This window comes from Argopecten irradians, chromosome 4, assembly GCF_041381155.1.
Source record: "Argopecten irradians isolate NY chromosome 4, Ai_NY, whole genome shotgun sequence".
NCBI lineage: Eukaryota > Metazoa > Mollusca > Bivalvia > Pectinida > Pectinidae > Argopecten > Argopecten irradians.
The window spans coordinates 31,165,419-31,187,900 of NC_091137.1; the positions used below are offsets into that span (position 1 = coordinate 31,165,419).

At 34.4% G+C, this 22,482-nt stretch overlaps 1 protein-coding gene across 3 annotated transcripts in view; it reads right to left on the reverse strand.

Annotated features, from left to right (window-relative positions):
• Positions 1-4,397: 4,397 nt before the first annotated feature.
• The window catches only part of LOC138321278 (xanthine dehydrogenase/oxidase-like), a 41,393-nt gene continuing 23,308 nt past the window's right edge, over positions 4,398-22,482 (reverse strand). For all 3 annotated transcript variants that reach the window (XM_069264838.1, XM_069264837.1, XM_069264836.1), the window contains 21 exons: positions 20,377-20,524; positions 19,747-19,933; positions 19,139-19,317; positions 17,484-17,603; positions 16,935-17,153; positions 16,114-16,177; positions 15,681-15,750; positions 14,233-14,320; positions 13,987-14,073; positions 13,290-13,481; positions 12,985-13,130; positions 12,168-12,249; positions 11,719-11,814; positions 11,199-11,327; positions 10,803-10,877; positions 10,306-10,358; positions 7,777-7,891; positions 7,234-7,320; positions 6,761-6,928; positions 6,169-6,336; positions 4,398-5,832 (listed from right to left, as the gene is read on the reverse strand). In XM_069264838.1, coding sequence (XP_069120939.1) covers positions 5,782-5,832; positions 6,169-6,336; positions 6,761-6,928; positions 7,234-7,320; positions 7,777-7,891; positions 10,306-10,358; positions 10,803-10,877; positions 11,199-11,327; positions 11,719-11,814; positions 12,168-12,249; positions 12,985-13,130; positions 13,290-13,481; positions 13,987-14,073; positions 14,233-14,320; positions 15,681-15,750; positions 16,114-16,177; positions 16,935-17,153; positions 17,484-17,603; positions 19,139-19,317; positions 19,747-19,933; positions 20,377-20,524 — 2,524 coding nt within the window. In that variant the 3' untranslated portion in view covers positions 4,398-5,781. The remainder of the gene's footprint in view (positions 5,833-6,168; positions 6,337-6,760; positions 6,929-7,233; positions 7,321-7,776; positions 7,892-10,305; positions 10,359-10,802; positions 10,878-11,198; positions 11,328-11,718; positions 11,815-12,167; positions 12,250-12,984; positions 13,131-13,289; positions 13,482-13,986; positions 14,074-14,232; positions 14,321-15,680; positions 15,751-16,113; positions 16,178-16,934; positions 17,154-17,483; positions 17,604-19,138; positions 19,318-19,746; positions 19,934-20,376; positions 20,525-22,482) is intronic.

Consider the following 22,482-nt stretch of genomic DNA (forward strand, 5'->3'; position numbering starts at 1 on the left):
ACAATAGAACATGTCGGATGAAATCGGAGCCGGAATCTAAAATATCCGGAAATTGATAATGTATCGGCGATTTATTTTCATTCCAACAAATTGTATTGAGAAAATGTTCTTGTAAATTATATAAAAATATTTACATGATTAATGTTCATGTGCTATATAAAATACCTGCCAAATTATACCACCGAACGTATCTAAATCTAAATATCTAGCAAATCTACGTTCTTAATATTCTGAAGTTATAATTCATATTTATAAATCTTTATTTTTGCTTCAAAAATGAACCATGCCTTATCTTCCGACGGTTTCAGTCAAATTGAAATTTAACCCAGCTTATAATTATTACCCACACCCCTTGGTCACACAACAGTTTAATTTTAATTATTAACACCTATTCCAATCTTCATCGTCAAATTCAAAATTATTCTATTGTTTGAAATAAATATCAAAAGAGGCATGGGGATATTAGTTATCTAAAAGAAAACATATAGATCTATACTGTATACATATGTGATGGCGACTGACAAAATGGGCCCAGATGCGGCGGCTAAGCATGAAAATCGTTCAAAGTTTGAAGAAAGCATTAAACTTTGCATATGGCTTCTTTAGGACATAAGGTTTCAGGAAAAAAATGGACCCCAAACATATTGGTTTTCAAAATGGCCGCCAGAAACCACCTATTGCGACCTATATCTCACGTTCTCTAACAACTAGACCCATACTTTAAACGTCCACACCCATATTATTGATACCTAGGAACATTCTGGTAGTGTTAAACGTCAAGTAGTATAGCAGGACGCCATTTTGTAATTCAAGATGGCCGCCTACTTTGCGAGCTATATCTGTATATAATACATCTAAATGACCAATCTGACTTTAAGCAAATAACAACCTGCAAATACAATGAGAGTATTTATATTTTCGTATGGTTTGTAACATGAATAGTTTGATTCTTATTTTAATTTCAAAATGACCGCCATTTTGAAATCCAAGATGGCCGTTTAAATCAAAGGTGTTTCCGAATTTCACTCTGTAAGTGATCGAGCAAAAAATCAAGTTAACATTCTTAAGCGTCTTCACCCAAATTTTTAGTGATACTTAGGATCATTCTGGTAGTATTAAACTTCATGTAGAAAGACCACCATTTTGCATTTCAAGATGGCCGCCAAATTTACTACATGTACCTATATCTATCTATATATATAACAATATAATGATTGGCTAAGCTGATTTAAGCAAATAAAATACCTGCAATTACAGTGAGTTTTTCTTTTTTTAGCGTTTGATAAGAAATAATTCAATTTTCATTTAATATTCAAAATGACTGCCAATCTGAAATTCAAGATGTCCGGCAGCATTAGATTAAAGGTACATAAACTAACCGAAACGGCTGATAATTTTGAAACATTACTTTAAAACTTTAGTCTCAAATGGTATTAACTTCTGTAAATATTATACTTAGCACTATTCTCTGAACCAATCCTAATAGATTAATCAAATGCAAACGTTAATTTCCATAAAGCGGGTCGTTTATGATCCCCGACGTCGTCCTTATAAACACACCGTGGTTGACTTTCACTTCGGCTATTATTAAACTTGGAATCATTTCATCCTTTCGTACAGGTATAGGACTATTAACTCTTTCAATGTACATCATTATTAAAGTTTGTAAAATAAGTTACCCCCGTACAAGGGAAAATACATTTTTGAATGTGATATATGTCATAAGTAGTTTTTAAAGCTGATATCTGATTTTTAGCAAAAGTATTCAAAAAACAAAACAAAACTGCACTAATTGTTACACGTAAATTTAAGAAAATAACGCATTACTTAGCATTATGCGAAAGGCTTGCGAAATTACACGCCGAATTCGCTTTATTCCGCGATTTTTTTTCTTTCGTACATCTTTTTCAGTTTTCAAGTTTAAATTTCGTTGACATCATCCGTTCTTGTTTATTAAGGAATCAAAATTAATTTAATTAGATATTACTTTTACCAATTGAATAGATTTTCTAGCTCCCATCCAGTCCCTTCCCCAATTTCCACACCAGCCTAGAGAAATAACGACAACAATTAACAAAACAATTTTGAATTGGTTACAAACTTTCTCTTTCCAACCACCAGAAGGTGGGATCAATTGTTTCTATCAGATATCATTTGTACTGTAAATATATCGTCGGCGAAAATATAAACTAATAGGTTTTTTTAACATTAAGAAGCTAATAAATAATATCCCATGATTATAGTTTTGTAACATAATCCACTGGTACTCGGAAGTGAACATAACATACAACGTGCATATTAATAACTACCATTTTTTTATTTACTGTGTTACGATAGTAATTCGCCATATTAGTGACCTTAGAGTGTGATATCGCATCCTAGGTTGGGATAAAGAAGAATTCTGCTGTTTGAGAACACTCACAATTATCTCCACGAACGGACGGGCGAACGGACAGAGTGATTACTTTAGAAAAATGAAAACTTTGAAATGTCGTATTTTCCGTAATAAAAGGCGCCATAAATTTTTAATTGAAGCAATGCAAAATTTTAGTTTAAGTAATTTAAATAAAAACACAGAAGAGGAGCTTATATTGGGAAAGGCGATAACAGATTCACAACTCGTGAATTATGTTTGTGCAACAACTTATGAATTCCTTCCCGGAGAGTATGGTTCAGTTACCAAATATAGAAACTTTTTTTGAAAAACGTTGAGACATAATTTTGGAGGAAATGGAACTCAAACAACATCAGAGTAACGTTATGTGAAAAAGACTTTATTACGTCACATGTTTACAGACTATATCATCTAAACAAAGAGGCAGACAATCCTGCACTTAGAATATTCAACAAATTGAAAACGACATAGTACAGGTGCTTATGCATCATTAATAATCATTTCTTTTCAATTTTGATGCAAATAAAAATACAGAAGCAGAAGAATATAAATAAGTATTTTCCTGAGTAACAAAAGTTATTTACTACATATCATTACCATTGAAAATGTTTAAACTTCTTATATTACGTCAAGATAAAAATATTAATATAATTTATTGCATCTCGGAAAAACTCAATAGCACTGTGTCCTCTCCTATATAGAATGGAGCACTAATTGGGCATGCACCAAAAGCAAACTAAATAAGTTTATATTGGTTAGATACATATATAGTCCAGTAAAAATACGAAAAATAGAGGCCTAACCTCCAAATAATTGCAACAGAATTTGTTTTCTGCTTTTTGGGTTGGAGGATCTTAGTATTTTACCATGAAAAAAGTCGCCAAAAATCATATGTTCGGAAAGTCGTTTTTTCAACACCCGAAATATAAGGAAATATAAAGAAATCTCACTTTTGACCACTTTTAAAGTACAATATCTGCTATTTTTGCAATACTTGAAATATGAAATCGGGTATATAGTAAGACAAACCTTAGGTTAGTATAAATAAGTTGAAATGATACAATAATTTTTGTCAATCCAAGAAATAAAGAAGGATGAAAACGTCTCAAAACCATTTGAATTTAGCTAGCATTGCCGTTTTTGTTATTTTTAGATGCAAAAAAATTATAAAATCTTATCCTGAACAAATATCAGTTTATGTTTTATGTCTGAAAGAATTACTTTTTCTTTGATATTAATGCATGATTGATAATACATAAGCTAGAAAAAAAAACTAAATATTAACCTGTCAAGTTGACTGATCGTGCCAATTTGAAGTGTTTTTATACTTAGATTTGTGGCAAAACACCCATTTTGGTAGTTAATATTTCGGAAAATAAAAAAGCATTTGCTTCCAAATATATTATACATTTTTTGTATATTTTGTACTTATTATTTTGATCATTTGTTGTAAAAACGGTATAAATATGCACATCTTATTTAGAAGTAAAAACTTCCTATGACGTTAATTTGGCTGAATATCAAAATAAGTCCATAAATCTGCAATACAAAAATCTTACTTTTTCAAATATGCTTTATTCGTTTATCATAAAGTTTTGCCAGTAAATAAATCCAAACTGTGTTGATTTTCAGCTATAAAATTGAAATTGAACTTTTATTTTATTCCTTTATCTCATTGAAAATCATGTAACTCCCATCCGGTTCCATTATGGAACAAGAGCTGTTGGAGAACATCAAAGCTCGCCTATTCAGAAGAAGTTGATGTTCAAGTATTTACTATTTAAACATGGAAATATGTCAAATTAACAGACTCAAAAACCCCCTAAAGGGCCCCAAATTGGTTGTATTATCACGTTCAGCATCCATACACATTAGGAAAATAAAATCATAAACATTTATGATGACTTAAGCTTAAACAATTGACGAAACAGAAACTTGCTCAAAAACTTTAACGTGAAATGGGACGCCAACGCTGACGCCGACGCCGGGGTGACAACCGACGCCGGGGTGACAACATTAGCTCCCCTATTCTTCGAATAGGCGAGCTAAAAATGAAAAACTGGCCTATTCAAATATTTGATCAAAAAGAAACTTCAATCTCACGTTATAAAGAACGCTCCATTATGGTGGTAATATCTGCCAAAGGGTTTTGCAATCTGATTAGTCACAAAATAGATATTCACATTTTTGATATTTCAACTTAAGGACTTAGCCAATTAGAGAAGTTTAGTCAAATTGACACTAAATGAGGATTTCATCATCCTCACTTCTTTTAAATATGGGGATATCTTGATATGGTTATCTCTTAAAGGTGACTATAGCTTATAATCTGAATTAATAACTATCTAAACACTTGAGACGGAACTTACTGAATAATATTTTTCAATTTGGACTTCAAAATATCCTTGGAAAAGACCAAAAGACCAACTTTGAGCAACCATGTTATCTCAGGTAGTGAAAGTAAAACGTTTTACTTTTAAAGCCTTTAATCAACAAGTTTTATTTAAAAAGATTCCACCAAAATGAGTATCAATGGTATTGTTGATGATTACAATTTTTTATCTTAACAATCCAACAAAAGCATATTTGGCTGTTACAAGGACATAATTATGCAATTTTCATGTTGTCATAATTTTTCCCTGTGTTGATTTCAACTGATATTTTTGGCAATCTGTACTGTCCTTATAACGTTCTTGCCATACAGTAATTTTCTAGTATCTCATGATAACCATGTAAGTTTATATTTGGATTCAAAGTTGGCAAATTATGCAAATTGCCCTATATTTCTGATTTTTTGGGGGTCAAGAAAAACTCTTTCCCAAATTTTTGATTTGTGGCGACTTTTTGTCTTGTATAAAACAAAGTCAGATCTGTATGAAAAACAAAGAAAAAATTCTGTTGCGATTATTTTGGGGTAACAACCTATCTTTACTGGACTAATAAACACGATTTAACATCAGTTATTGTTCAAATGATGGGTATCGTTTATACTCTGTTAGTGATGGAGCATCTTTAGCTCGAAACGAAAAATATTCACTGATTCCATTTTTGACTTTAATGGGATTGTTTCGAGAAATCTGGTCCTGAATTTCAAGAACATGTACATAATTTCACGGGTTTTTATGAACATGTACATAATTTCACATTTCCCCGTCTTATTTATCTGGTTAATAGTGTTTTTATTCAATGTCCGGTGACCACGTCACCATATATATTTTCCATGTCTTTAATACAGAGACGGGTTATTTCCATGGCGCCGTTCCTAGTCTCTTGTGTACTTATGTTCAGATCCTTCTGATTTGTACGCCTACTCACATTATGTGCTATCATTGACACCGTACAATCTCAGAAGTTAAGAAGAAACTCTTGCACGCCCTGAACGATTCTTATATAATAATCAGTGGACTGCTGTTTGGTTTCATTTCGGCTAGCTCGCACTGCAAAAGAAAAATAAATAAATAATGAAATTAAAAATAAGTAATTAAATACTAAAGTTCTATTCCTACTGAAACAAAGACTTAGGTACAATATAAGAAACTACAATTTCATAACTCAAGCGAGAAGCATTACGTAAACTACAAGTATTGCATGATTGTTTCAGCATGGAAATATTACAATGTACATGTATTATCAATAATTAAATTTTATTCAATTATCAAATATCAATAAACCATGTCATAAAACGTTTTATTTGCCATTGCTTAATTTTTTTTTTTTTTTTTTTTTTTTCAATTTTAAAAATGTTATACATGTGACCAATGGAATAGTTTTACTTTATCTGATATTTTATCCTTGCAGGCCATTCGGATTCTCTCTACAGTGGCCGGGCACTTTAGAGGGTAGTCGTCAGTCAGACCAGCATGTGCTCGGGCCGCTTGTACTGCTTCTTTGATTGCAAAGAAAGCCGACGATGCTAATAGAAGAGGAGGCTCGCCAACGCCCTGTAGAGAACAAGTACATTTCAGAATTTATCTGCTTTCAATTTGCAATCATGGTAGGATGAATGTCAAATAGACAACGGCAAATTTGTTCAGGAAGTTGCCACAGTCCAGTTGGCATTCATCCAGTATAATTGCCATATGGAAGAACATTCATTGTTTATATGTATATTTAATAACAATTTCCTACATTAAAACACACAAGATAATATAATGTCTTTATTACGAAAGGCAGTTATTCCAACGACCTTCTCCTGTGGTTGGCGGTGTAACATAGTGGCAGATAACTACGCTGATCTCTACCACAAAAGAGGTTTGCATTGCAATTACAAGTACTAATTAATATATTTTTGTAAAAACAGAACTGTTTTTTACTTAAAATTGAATATGCATAGTACATCGTTTGCTAAGATTATGTTCTAGTTACCTTCGATGAATAAACAGTTTTGACAGTTTCACTGTTCTGGAGAAGTTTGATATTGAACTGCCGTGGAATATTTCGGACAGTTGGTATTTTGTACTCCAGTGGCCCGGATGCTTTCATCCTACCCTCCGCAGTGAGCTGTATCTGTTCCATGGTCATCAATCCGTAACCCTGGATAAATACAGTGTTGTATATAGTTAAAACACATTCATTTTTCTTGACTTTCATGAAATCAATTTTGCTCAAAGTGAGCTATCTGTATCGTTAACGTAATATACCGTATAGCTGATTGTTATCACGGAGCTGACATTTTCGTCATGGTTGCGAAAATGTGAAGCAAGCTTGCGATGTCTTAATTCATTTAAATATTAAATTATAAAGTTTTCAGTCGAAATCGCGAATTCTTTTATTCACTAACGAGTTACTCAGTATACGATACGCGTTAATAATCATACACGGCATGTATAATTAGTTACCATAACGTATCCGCCTTCGATCTGGCCAACATCAATCGTAGGGTTCAGACTTTTTCCGACGTCCATCACTATATCCACGCGAGGTACCTAAAAGGGTAGAAAAGGCAAACTTAAAATGTGATATTTAACCGACAATATGTATATAAAGTACTGAACATTAGCAAATACCAACACCAAAACGTACCTTTAACATAAAAAAAATTCAGAAATTGATTAAAAAAAGCAAATACTAATAAATTATTGGTTCATGTCATGCATAATTAAAGTGAATCATCATTACTAATGTTAACGAAACTGTATTATAGGACAGTATTACTGAACACATGGATTTCTGACGATGACGCCACATCAATATCATACGAAACGCCGAAACTGAAATGTTTTAGCGGCAATTTTAATTTTTGAGCTATGTTCAATATCGATGTTGCACCGAAATATGTAGTAACATACATCACTGCATACTACTTAGTTAAGCATACGTTTTTTTAGTTCGATTTCAAATTGTAATTTATATGAGCCGGTTTATTACACATGATATTTTACCTGGTGCTCGCCGGTAAGACAGTCGATCTCGACCTCAGTACAAGCCACGCCATATGTGAAGTAGTTAGCATGAACCCCAGTATTGGTGTCAAAGTCATAGCCTTCTACTCGGGACCTACAAACAAATATCAGTCAATAATAAAAGATGATTGCAAGATGTTGATTATTGACAGTAAATTGTGAAATTCAACTAGAATACTGACAAAGGAGGAAGAACTCTGCTTAAATGACAAGTCCACCACGACCACCAGAGTGTCAGACTACCACAATCAAGCCCTCGATCATTACAAATTGAAATGTTTTTAAATTTTCTGTTTCAAGAGACACTTTTAAAATGAACGAGAATGTTCATAGTAGATAATGAAATACTATTCACCAGGATTTATTTACCCGATGACCGCGGTCTCCTTGCTTAATATTAAAAACATCTTCACTAGAATATATGTAATTCTGAAAAGCTTCAGTATGATATAAAAAAAATCTTATCTCTTATTAAGAGCATGGAAAATATTTATTCATGCCGAAGTTGGTGACCAATAACCTAATCTCTGACTCATTGACCTTGACCTGTGACCAATTGGTCAGTTCATGAGTCTTGTTTTAACAACTTTGCAAACACAATGTAATACAATCTGGTTCAGAAAAGATAACTTTGACCAAAGATAACTTTGACCCCTTTCAGTCAACTCCTTGTTTAATTGTAGCCAACCTTGCCTCATAATGTTATCATAAATGATTATCAGTTAGCTACAAAATATTTTGTCTTCTCACTCTTAAAATCCAAGATGGGCGCGCTGAAAGGACATTTTGAATCCGATTAGCCCAAAAAATTGCACAGTAAATGTAGATGAAATGGAGAATCTTCTTACCAAAGAAAGCAATATTCAATTGCCTTCCACCAATTTTACATAAAAAATATATAATAGACAGACGGATAGCTGCAATATTGCAGTTCAAAAGACTTTTAGATAGAAAATGATGTCGTCTTCAGAGCTTCAATTGGTGCCTATTTCTGCTAATGGAGCATAGTAATGATTATGCAAACCATTATAAAACGTCTGTTTGCATTTTATCGTACTTGTTTGATATCGCTTACCTACTAGGCAATAAAACTGAACCACATAAAATATCAAATTCTCATCGAGGCATTATTTTTTTTACATAATACATATGAAGGTCTTTCTGAAGGGAATTTATACGGCAAGTCCACAAATTGTGAATTTGACGTCTTGTGAGCGGTACGGTAAATATTAAGAATTGTAGTTATGTTTGTTTTGGACAAAAATAATATGTAAATGCATGTATACGCATAAGATAATTGGAAACCCACAAAAAAGTATAGAAAACTATGCCCGAGTGATTTTCGGAGGCAGTGCTCCACTACGACACATAGGGACCAATTCGTACCCGGCCGAAAGGTATAGTAGGCCGGGTACGTATATTCGTTCTAACTGCGTTTGGTAAGGTTATTTAGTACATCACATGACAATTACTAGGAATGCGATTGGATAACAGCTATGATCTATTTTGCGACAGTTCCCTGTCCTTCTTGACTACGGGAGACTATACCTGACTACGGGAACTATACCAAAGTATAGTCCCCCGGGAATGAGCACGCGACCAAATATATGACGTCATAATGAATGTCATGTGACGTACTAAATCTATTATGGCCCTTTCCCTCGGGAACAGTTCTCCTATAGTGTTGTCTGGCGAGGTATAGTCCCCTCGTCTTCGACTCGGGGACTATATCTCACCAGACAACACTATAGGAGAACAGTTCCCTCTGGAAAGGGCCATAATAGAATAATATGGCACCCTATCTCGATTTGGGACCCAAAATCCTGTAATTAACATTATTACCAGCTTAAAATTATGTTGCCACCTAATTTTTCAAAAATTCATCGTTTGTTTCGTCACATCTGATTGGCTGATAAAATGGCGTTATGATTTCTAAGTAAAATATGTTCTGCGATTGATTGAATTATGTTACACTTAATTTTTACACTTACACTTCATAACTGAAATATATAAAATCAAAGTGTACTAAAATAGTTAAATAAAACAAATAATTGATATGGCAGTTTTTTAAACTGAGATGAATGATACCATGACTGACACTGCTGATGTTTAATATATTACATGTTAAAGTGAACAGTCGGGCAAGGATGGCTTAAGTCGGTAAAAATGGTGTGAATGTATCCAGTATAATTTCTTATGAAATGGAAAAATAAAATCTCACGTCAAAATCTGTCTGCGTACGAAGAAATTAATTTAAAGTATGGGAATTCTAAAACGTCCTCCCGGCTCACTATGTCCGTGGTTACATTTCCACACAGCCTCGCTTTCAATGCTTTCAACTTTTCTTTACTTTAATGGTCAGAACTGGGAAACTAAGCAGAACTTGGCCGTCGTATTAATATGTGAGAACATTTGGAAGGCCAATGAACGCATTTAGACTGGTTTTCTTTGCCCGACTATTCACTTTAAAATGACTAAAAATTGCAAAATTATAAAGTTACCACTTACTTGAAAAATCCAGTCGCAGACAGACTAACTCGCTGTTCATAGGCTGCATTTACCTAAACGACAATAAAAACAGGGTCACTCAACTGACCAATCGACATAGGTAAAACATTAGTTAGTGTAGCTCGAACAGAACGATGGCGAACTCGGAAGATAAAAGACTATCAATAAACTAGATCATAATACACTTTAATCTTTTATCGAGAAGGGGGTTTTAAATGAATTGAAGGAAAGGACTAAAAATCACCCCTAACAAATAACCATTACAAAATGTAACATAAAACTAAATGTATTATATGTTGAGTACTCATTTATCTTAAATAACTATACAGTGTTAAAGACAATATATTATAAGATATCACCCATGGGAATAGTAACTTGTATGTGTAAAGTCGCTAACACTAAACAAAATGATATTATAAGCATACCAATGACAACAAATACAACTTTGTTTATATATACATTTCTAACGATGTCAAATGTAATGTTGTGGATCTTACCCAGTCTGTCCATGTTCCTTTTGGATTAGCTTTCTTGAACGGCTCCAGACGGTGGCGGATCTTCACACAAGCATTCTGAGAGAAAGTGACACTTACAAATAAAATGTATGACATATACAATTGTAATTCCAAGAAATCTTTTTGTCCGTGAATCGTTTGTCTCATTGTCCCATTGTAATATATTTGCCTACTACTATTTTTTGTCTTTTGATATTTTTTTATATTTTTATTTTTTGATATGTTGTTGATGATTACATTAAAATACTACAAATGAATATGGATATGACTATATTTCAAATGTTTTGATATTGTATTGTTCTAAAATATCATATTTGCTTTAAAATAAAATAGAAATAGTAAGAACAGATACAAAGGATTCCGATTTTTCAGCCATACCTGGATCGCACCTGCGTTCAGGTCGGCCACTTGCGTTCCACCAGATTCAGTTGTATTTGGAACTGTTCCTGTGCTAACTTCACTGATGATGATCTTTTCCTTTGGTATATCCAACTCAGTAGCTGCAACCTTATTTAATGAAATACAAAATAGTTACATCTTGGAGGGAGTTGCTTAATTTAAGTAACGAATACAATAGATAACGTCAGGCGGAAAACAATAGGTCACGTATGACAACGGGTCGTTTAAAACAATGGGTCGCTAAGCTAGGTTTGAGTGTAGAAATATCACTTTAACATAGAAAAATGACAAGTAAATTGATGCATACAAAGCTAAATACAATTGGATAATCTGATTTTCTTAAAAAAATTCTGGTTACACCCTTTTATTGATAGGCCGAGATGGAATGTCGCTTCGAATTCACTTGTTTATTATATGTTGATATCCCTTTGATTATAATAATTGCATACCAATGATACACATGAACAGGAGTATCACATCACTGAATATATAACTTTACCTGAATCATTTTGGTGTGGAGTCCTTGGCCCATTTCCACGCCACCATGTGTTAGTAAGACAGAACCATCAAGGTACACCAGCACTAAAGCTCCTGCCTAGAACAAAACGTATGCAAATATTTAGTCAACGGAAAAAGCAAGGACTTCAAAGACAGGCTTCATAAATTATCAGTCTCAGTCTCAGACTTCTGCGTCCTACCCTCAAGGTAGGGAAAATCCTATGAATCTTTTTTCTGAGAAACAACGGGATAACCCTGCCAATTATGGAAGACATATTTATAAACACGTTCACTAGGGGTCTGTTGATAGCGATATCTTAATCTATTGATAGGGATATCTTTAAACCTAGTTATTATGACTCTGTTGACAGAGTTAGACATACTTAATTAAGAAGTTGTTTATTAAATCAAGTTCTTGTTCCTGTACGTCATGCTTTGTACGTTCCTTACCTGGTTTGCCACCAAGGGAGCATACCCAACGCCGAACATGATAGGTATCAAAGCCATCCCTCGTTTCCTCCAGCGGTTTAATCTAGAAAGGAAAAGAATAAAAGGTTTGCTATATTCAAATATTTGGTTCATTAACATCAAGTAACAAGGAACTGATACTAGTACATGCATTTCAATTAGCCGTGAATTTCCCGCTTACTAATTTAGTTTCACACATTATTATTATTATATTTCCTCTTGTTAATTACCTATTGTATGTGACTATTTCCTATTGCTAATGATTATTTACCTATTTTATGTGATTATTTCTTATTGCCATTGAATATTTACCTATTGTACGCGACTATTTCCTGTTGCTATTGACTATTTACCTATTGTATGTGACTATTTCCTGATGCCATTGACTATTTACCTATTGTATGTTACATTTTCCTGTTGCTATTGACTATTTACCTATCTATGTGTCTATTTCATGTTGCTATTGACTATTTACCTATTGTATGTGTCTATTTCATGTTGCTATTGACTATTTACCTATTGTATGTGACTATTTCCTGATGCCATTACTATTTCCTGATGGTCCATGTTGCTATGACTATTTACTTTGTTCATTCTTGATGTGCATTTCGTTCGTTTACCTATTATGTTCATTACTATTTCCTGATGCCATTGACTATTTTACCTATCTAGTTACCTATTGTATGTTACATTTTCCTGTTGCTATTGACTATTTACCAATTGTATATGTCTATTTCATGTTGCTATTGACTATTTACCAATTGTATGTGTCTATTTCATGTTGCTATTGACTATTTACCTATTGTATTCCGCCACTTCTTGTTTCCGTTGGTCATATTGGCTGTCAGCGAGACACTCTGTCCAGCAACGCATCAGATTATCGTCTGATATAACCTGGCGCGAGACTGTCATAGAACCTTGTCGAATCAAGTTGGTCTGACGCACCTAAATTCATTAATTATTCAATTACCTGTTAAAATCATAGCTGCTGGTGACTTTTGTTTTTGAAATACATTAATCATCTTTTTTTTCAATTGCAATGTTGGAAAATTACAATCACAACATTGATATTTGCGTTTAGAATTGCGTTTTATAGATCGTTACCTGTTCTGGTGGCATTCCTAGATGACTAGCAACATGCTGTACAATGTGTTCCACGGCAAACAACATTTGAGGTGCACCGAAGCCCCTAAACGCTGTATTTGAAGGCAGATTAGTTTTACACATGTGTCCTTCACCTTTAATGTTGGGGATATTATAACTTCCGGAGAGAAACCAGAATGCAATCTTGACTACCTTTTAATAGAATATATCAGGAAAAAGGAAATCGTCATTATATGCAATTGGATATTGTTTTATATTTTTCAAACGCATATAATTTCCGTATGGCTGGTAATTTTCGTAATGATATTTTCGCGATTTCGCGCATTGCTATGATCGCGATAATTTGATCTGCGAAATTTTAAGAAATGATTGAATCATATAAACCCTTAAAGCCATATCGTGAAAAGCGTTAAAATTAGATTATCTCTTTTTTTTTATTTTGAAAATTTTGATCGTGAAAATAACCGGCTATACCGCAATTTTTATGCCATTCTCAACATTCATTTTTTGATTTGAATGACAATTAAATAATGCAAATCAAAGAATTTTTATGCTGTCAAATTCAAAAATCGTACAACGTATATACGAATAAAAACCTGATATGAATCATTGAATGAGTAGATACATATGGAGTATTGCGTTGAAAATTTGTGTTTTTAAAATTTTGAATTATATTCTTGCTTTCTATTATATTTACATAAGGACTGGCATCTTGTGTATATCCAGCGTTGATGTAAAACTTAACGTCTAGCCCGAGAATCCGACCATCGTCATTAAAGTACGCCTGTAAAACAAAAGAAATCAGTAACAAAAACGAGTTTGTAATGCACTAAGATCCTTTACTGAAATAGTGAAGAGAAAAATTGAAGCAATTCTTCGTCAAAGTACATGACCTGTAAGACACGAATAAATATTAAAATATGGCCATTTTCAGTACACATACCTTGTATATTGTTTTAGCAGGGTGTCTTTTCCCTGTAATGTGGACGTCTGTAGCTCTGTCCCATACACAGCGCACTGGCCGTTTTGTCCTTGTAAACAAACGTGTTTCTTTGACATAAAAATAATAAAAACAATCTGGGCCCAGTTTCATCAACAGTCCTCAACTTTAAGGAATTTTTAAAGTGAATATTCGCAAACGAAGGCTAAGGTCGTTAAAAATAGAGTTAATATATCCAGTATAATTTCCGTCAAAATCGCTGTGCATGCGAAGAAGTTTAATATTACAGGCATCTTAAATTGTCCACCCTGCTGGCTATGTTCGCGTTGAAATTAACACGCAGTCTCGCTTTAACTGTGGTAAATTTACGCGGAACTATTCCGTAGTTTCAATGGTCAAAATTGGATAACTTAAGCAGAACTTGACCGTCGGTATGACATGTAAGGACTTTTTGAAGGCCAGTGAACGCATTTAGATTGGTTTTCTTTGCCCGACTATTCACTTCTGACATCAAATTCTCCACAGAAAAGCATTAAAGCAGAAGTTAAAACAAATCTTTAAAGATGCTCCACCGCTGACAAATGGTATTGTTTTCTCTATCAAAAACAGGAGCAGTCGGATTAGTAGTTTTCTTCAGTTATAAAAGTTATGTACTTTAAACCATTACCACCATTGAACAGTTTGAGCTTCTCATTTTAATTCAAAGTAAAATGTTACAAATAAGTAATTGCGTCCCGAAAAAAAATCGTGGCACTTTGTCCTATATGGAATGGACTATTGATTGCGCATACACGAAAAGCAAAATAAATTATATTATTTTTTGTGATAATTAGACACATATATAGACACGATTAAACACCAATCATTGTTCAAATGATGAGTATCGTTTATGCTCTGTCGGCGGTGGAGCATCTTTTAAGAGTAAATAGTTTTCATTGACTTTTGTAATATTTTCTAATAAGACATGATACTAGTCCAGATTTGATGATCAACTTACAGAAGAGGTAAGCTTTACCCACATGTGAATTGAAATCAACCAGTAATTATTTACTACTCTTAATTGTCAAATAACAATAAAAATCACACGTTTAAGAATACTATATAGTATGAAACACAATTAGAACCATTATTTCCTTTCTTCATTATAGTAAAGAACTACTTCATGATTCATAGAAGCAATTATCAGTACTTCTGCTGCCGCTTATAATATGCGTACTACGTGCCTTGCATCGTGTTCGAGTATAAATGACGTTCATATACATAATAATGTATTTTGAATACCAAACGTTGATACGATTTGAGACTGAATTAATGTTGAAGCACGAAATTGATAACCAGCTGTTTATCAACACATTCGGTATTCGAGGACAACAATCCCGTACACGCATTTCAACTGGTACAAATGAATCAGAAACATGAGAACACCATATAAAATGTTAAAATCCACTTACTTCCAGGCTCCAACTGACGCTATTCCCGCCACAGCGATTGCGTCACCCTGTTTTCCACCGAATGCTCCACCTTAATGACAAGCATCACATTAACTTTTTTTTCCATAAAAATATCTCCAAAGCAATCCAAATGAATTCAAAGATGGATTCACTCATTTTTTGATCAAACATATGTTAGTTATTTACTTGTGTTGTATCAGCTATAGGATTTGTATTAATACTAGTACCAACTTTGTAATACAGAGAAAGGATTTTTAAAAATTATATTTTGAGATACTCAATACACGTGGTAACACGCAAAGCTCATACAACAAAGGAAAACTAAACCAAAGGATTTAGGTTTGTGAAGATTGACAAACGAACGCAAATGTGGGGATCCATTATTCAGAATCCTTCTAACATTTGTAATAAGTTCCTTGTATAAACTACTCACCTACTCGTTTTATCTTCACCGCCACTCTATTCCGGGGTATATTTAAGAATTCAGAAACAATATGCTGTTTTGTAGAAAAACGAATAAATTACATATTCAAGTAACATAATTTTTAACGAGTTTGCAAAAAGAATAAAGCGCTAGGCGCATAACACTATCAGGAATCCATCGACATATATGTATGGAAGATATTAACATTCCGATATTTGAACGCTCGTTATGTTGCTCTTTTTATGGTTTCAAATTAATGGCATCCATTAACAAATTCAGACTTTTAAGTATTGTTAATATTTAATCCATACATTAAAAAATGGTCCATGGTACTTTATTATATTCACGTGTGTGAATATAGATTATATTCACGTGTGTGAATATAGAATAACTCAATATATGTTGCTCTTCATTGCAGTCACCTAAAAGGTCAACAATAGGCAGAAACACAGAGCATATTTCATCGTCATCTGTAACGTAACTGTATCTACGTTATCGACAGATGTACACAAACAGTTGTTCATATACCTTAGAGTCGGTTATTTTCGCAGGGGAGATATATTTACGGGATTACGCGAGACATTGCACTGGTCGCGAAAATTGGATTTGCGAATATTGAAAAAAAATATTAAGTTCCCTTACACAGCCAAACTAACGAAAAATTAATGACCTCGCTTTAAGTCCAAAGCAGGCAAGTAGCTGACAACATGGTATTTTCTTATTAGAATAAACCAAATATCTACATAGGATATATTAATTGATCTAGTAGCCTGACACGAATACTCGTGAGCACCTGAGTAGTGAGAACACCTTCAGCTCCTATTGCTTACCTGAGCACTCGTCAACATCTGCGTTGCCGAGAACACCTCCATTTCGTGTTGCTCTAGTTTTGGTACTGCCAGGGCGGACTGTGTCTCTATGTACAAGTGTTCCTGTATGCCTGTGGAACATGACCCTTCCACACACTGAGCAGTTTTACGAATACCTTCTAGATCACCAACTTCAATCTTATGTACTCCCTCAAAGAACGAATTCTTCTCTATTGCTTCCTATAACAAAATGTTTGTCTGTTATTTGCATAATAGGTGCCGTATCGATGACAGGGATAGCGAGTGTCAAAGGTGCGACGGAAATTTGATCAATTAATGCTTTGACATTATTTTCCTATTTTTTCTATGAATGTCATTCTTTTTAGTAAGGAATCAGTAAAGTTTGTTATTAAATACAATGAGAAATGGATATTTAGTTTAGATAAACAATCTTTCATACTTCCTTATCTCCCTTGATCACTTATCTTAGTTAACGCCTCTCAGTTTTCTTAAGTCATTCGTTAGCCATATTTTCACGTGTAAAATATTCTGATAAATTCATATCCATACTTCTATGGTAAAAACAGCGTCCATCTTTTCATATGTGACAGCTACTAGTTGTGTTGCCTTGGCCCCAATATCACGACTCTCGGCCAGAATGGCTCCAATTACCTGACCGTAGCAAAACACCTGGACAAAACGTAAAATAGTTATTATTATTTGTTAGGCTGTTCATCAAGCAGACAACAATGCTGATATGTGGAAGGACGTTTATGTTAAATATACGAAGGACTTTGGAGCGTGATTTTGTCAATCTGTCCCTGTAGTGTCCTATGCCTTATAGAAGAAAAATAGAAGAACAAGAATGTATCTTTCTCAAACACACATTAATTTCTTAAAGGTCCACTACCTTTCATGAGCAAAATTTAAAGGTTTCATAAAAACATAAATAGCACATAAGAAAATACATATTGATGGTCTAAAATGGTATAACAACACCACAAATATGCAAGATTTCCTGCGGAATATATATCTGTTGAGATTCATTTTGCTGTTTTGCCGTCTGGCGCAGTAACATTTTTTTAGATGATGATGATGAGATCGTTGAATTAACGGTAAGTTAATAACTTTTTCGACTCTACAAAATTATCGAAATCAAAAGCCGTTTCGGAAAGGTAGTGGGCCTTTAAAGATGCTCCACCGCCGACAGAGCATAAACGATACTAATCATTTGAATAACAAATGGTGTTTAAACGTGTATATTTATATATGTCTAATTAACACACAAACAATTTTGCTTTTGGTTCATGCGGAATCAGTACTTCATGCGACGTAGGAGATAGTGACACGAATTGTCTTCGGGACGGAATTAATTATTTTTATATATTTTTTATCTTGACCTAAAATTAAAAGCTCAAACTTTTCAACGGTGGTAATGGCGTAAAGTAAATTACTTTTGTAACTGAAGGAAAATACTAATTCGTCTGGTCATGAATTTATAAAGAAAAAATAACATTTGTCAGCGGTGGTGCATCTTAAGAACTATAATGGTGTTGAAAGTAATACAGGTCAAACACGTTTTTCATATGGTACTTTCCTGTCCGATACATATATTACATACATGTAATATTCAGTTCGTAAAAAAAGTTTGTTTGTTTTTAACTCATGGCACCTAATAGCCACCAGCACACGGACGTAAAATAGAACTATGATCCAATCGCGAACTACCCACTTTTAAAGGAACTGCAAGATAAAAACAACTTGGATGACGACGAGGTATAGTCCGGTATTTTTATCGTTATCAAATATATCATTGATTCAATGATGAAATCGCTAACATGTCAACAAACTTTTGTAAACATTCGTTGTTGAAATATTGCATATTAATGTGTATTCCTTTCTTGAAGCCTCGGCTAAATGATGACATATTTAATATGTCACCAAAGGTTTGAATACCGACGGCATATTGAAACCATCTTCATTTTATTTTGTACAGTATAATATAATATATAATTATTGGTAACCTAATCAGCTTCAAATCTTAAAAGAAGCAACACATGACCAATGTGTGGTGAATTCGAATCAAATTATAATTAAACATGCCGGTTCTAACATGATGCTGTAAATGATTTTGATTATGTGAGTAGCTTATTTCCACGAGCTTGCATTAAAACGCGAAATTATCCAAATGATTTAAGCACTATGTATGTGGACTATTTTCTTACCTCACCTTCAGCAAATAGTGTGCCATCAGGCACGATCTCACCGAATTTGTTTTTACCCGGTACATCCGAGCTGGCGATATAGTCCACTACACCAGGGAGTGCAAGGGCACGTGACGTGTCAACAGATACGATTCGTGCATGCGCGTGCGTACTGGTGACAGGAACAGCAAATAGTTCACCTGTAAAATAACAATTAAAACAGATTTCATTTTAGACTTTTGTTTCAATGTTTCACAATATATAGGAATCAAATTTTGATTTCAGCGAATCGTGAGGCATGCGTAATGCAAACAACAAGGCCGTTGTCTATGTAGTCCATATATCCATTTTAGTACTGCAAACATGGAAATTAAACGAAGGTGGAAATTACGCTTGTCACGCGGAAACCTTTTAATCGCAGATATTCCCCACGAAAACGACAACGTCATGAAATGTTATCATGTGCAAATCGCGAAATTTAACACGGTCAAACATATCTATGATTACACTTACGTAGGATAATCAATTCAATACGTGTTGTACCATACAATATCACTAGATATTTGTACATAGATCGCTAAACTAAGGTTTTTCAAAGGATTAAGGTGGTTGAAGTAAGTGTTCATTACTTTGACAAGCTGGTATGTCGTCCACAAACTGTGCTTCTCCGGTAGTGACATAGTCAGCGGAGACGTTCGGCAACGGCTTCCATACAATTCTGTGTCCGTCATCATCTGGAACGTCATACACCTGTGTTCCTGATACAGCAGAGTATGGTAGCTCTGTCGTACCAGAAAGGTGTGCTGAATCCGCACTCTGAAGCACGTATGAATGTTATATCACACAATTGGTGTTTCTACAGCCTCATTTCACATTTGTACAGTATTACAATCAGTGATTCTAGACTGAATTATTTCACATGTTTTCATATAAACATAGAAGCAAAAGTTTTTACATTGTGTTAAGTTTGATGTTTCACTAATGTCCTTAAGAATTATGGTGCTCGTTATTAGCTTTTAATCATTTTAATGGTACTCAATATATTTCTGAAGAAGCAAAATATTCGATCAAACGGGAAAAAAGCAAAGGCATTGAATCTTATGACAATATTAAGTGAATGTCGGGGGAAATGTCATGGAATAGTAAATGTATTTTCATTGACGATTGCAAGATATCTTTCATAACATCATTCGCGACCCAAAGTGAAAAGTGCACTATGGTTTATCCAACCATAAAAGTTCACTAGAAAATGTGCATACCTTCAATTGTTCTTGTACAAACATGAAAAACTTGTAGAAGAAGCTGCATGCTAAAGTGAGTCGGAATTTTGCGTTGTCATAGTGACCATTGTTTAATTCCATAATCAGATCCCCACAGACCTGCGTTACGAGATCTTCTGACCAGGCTCTGTCGACGAAATATAACGTTTTAAATGTTATATGGCTATACAAAAAGTCACTAGATACCTAAACATACATATTGTAACGCTTTAGGACCAGAAATGTGGGCTTCGATATGATGGATGTAGTAGCACTTCAGTGTATATTGTTTATACATGAACAGTCATTGTGTAAATTGCGCGAAATTATTAATGCTATAACCTGTTTAAAATAATAATTGCGCTAAATTCTGTTGCGCAAACAAAAGTATGTGTATTGTTGTAAAACTGCACGAGATTATAAACGGTCGTTATAGACAGGTTTGGTTTGGCTTGGTTTATTAGGATTAATTAATGTCCCAGCAGCCAATGTCAGTGTGTTGCGGTAGGTAAATGCCTGTGTTTAGGAAGACTGTGGTATATTCGTGTTGTGTCTCCTTGTTATAGTGGAACTCTACGTTATAGACAGTTGGTCGTAGGAACATATTTTATTGTAATTAAATCAACTAAACCCATTATCTTTAATGCTACTTCGTTATAATAATGTAAAATTTTGTAACAATTTTAAACAAGAGATCCCAGAGGGATCTTGGCGCCCACCAAAGAATGATCTATATCTGACAAAGGAAAGATGGATCTTTTCTTTACTTTTTAAACTTTTTCAAACATACTACATATAAAATTTGAGACAGATCGCTTCAGTACCTTTTGAAAAATAGCGGTAACAAACTTCAACTATCAAAATCCAAGATGACTCCTTGGCGGCCATCTTGTTGATCAATCGGTCCCAAATCACAATATGCACAACTAGGGCCCTAGGGGAACCTACATGTGAAATTTGAGAAAGATCCTATCAATACTTTCTGAGAAATAGCGATAACAAACTTTGAATATAAAAATCCAAGATGGCTGCCTGGCAGCAATTTTGTTGACCGATCGGTCCCAAATCACAATATGCACAACTAGGGCCCTAGGGGAACCTACATATGAATTTTGAGACAGATCCCTTCAGTACTTTCTGAGAAATAGCGATAACAAACTTTGAATAACACAAGAGGCCCATGGGCCTTAACGGTCATCTGAGTACCTTGGCAATAATCATATAGGAAATTAATTAGATATAGTGTCATGCATCATGGTTGCCATCTTCAATTGGGGATCAACCAGAGATGTAACAACACTTTGTTGGGACCATGTCACGCTCCTTTCATGCAAGTTTCAGCCAAATCGAACCGGTAGAACTTGAGAAGAAGTTCAAAATGTGTTTTCAAGATGGCAGCTGTGGCAGCTATCTTGGATTTCAGATCAACCCGAAAAATAAAAACACTTTGTCGGGACCATGTCAGGATCATTTCATGCAAGTTTCAGCCAAATCGCACTGGTAGAACTTGAGAAGAAGTTCAAAATGTGTTTTCAAGATGGTGGCTGTGGCGGCCCTCTTGGATTTCGGATCGACCCGAAAAATAAGAACACTTTGTCGGGACCATGTCAGGATCATTTCATGCAAGTCTCAGCCAAATCGCACCGGTAGAACTTGAGAAGAAGTTCAAAATGTGTTTTCAAGATGGCGGCTGTGGCGGCCATCTTTGATTTCGGATCGACCCGAAAAATAACAACACTTTGTCGGAACCATGTCAGGATCATTTCATGCAAGTTTCAGCCAAATCGCACTAGTAGAACTTGAGAAGAAGTTCAAAATGTGTTTTCAAAATGACGGCTGTGGCGGCCATCTTGGATTTCGGATCGACCCGAAAAATAACAACACTTTGTCTGGACCATGTCAGGATCATTTCATGCAAGTTTCAGCCAAATCGCACCGGTAGAACTTGAGAAGAAGTTCAAAATGTGTTTTCAAGATGGCGGCTGTGGCGGCCATCTTGGATTTCGGATCGACCTGAAAAATAACAACACTTTGTCGGGACCATGTCAGGATCATTTTTATGCAAGTTTCAGCCAATCTGCACTTGTAGAACTTGAGAAGAAGTTC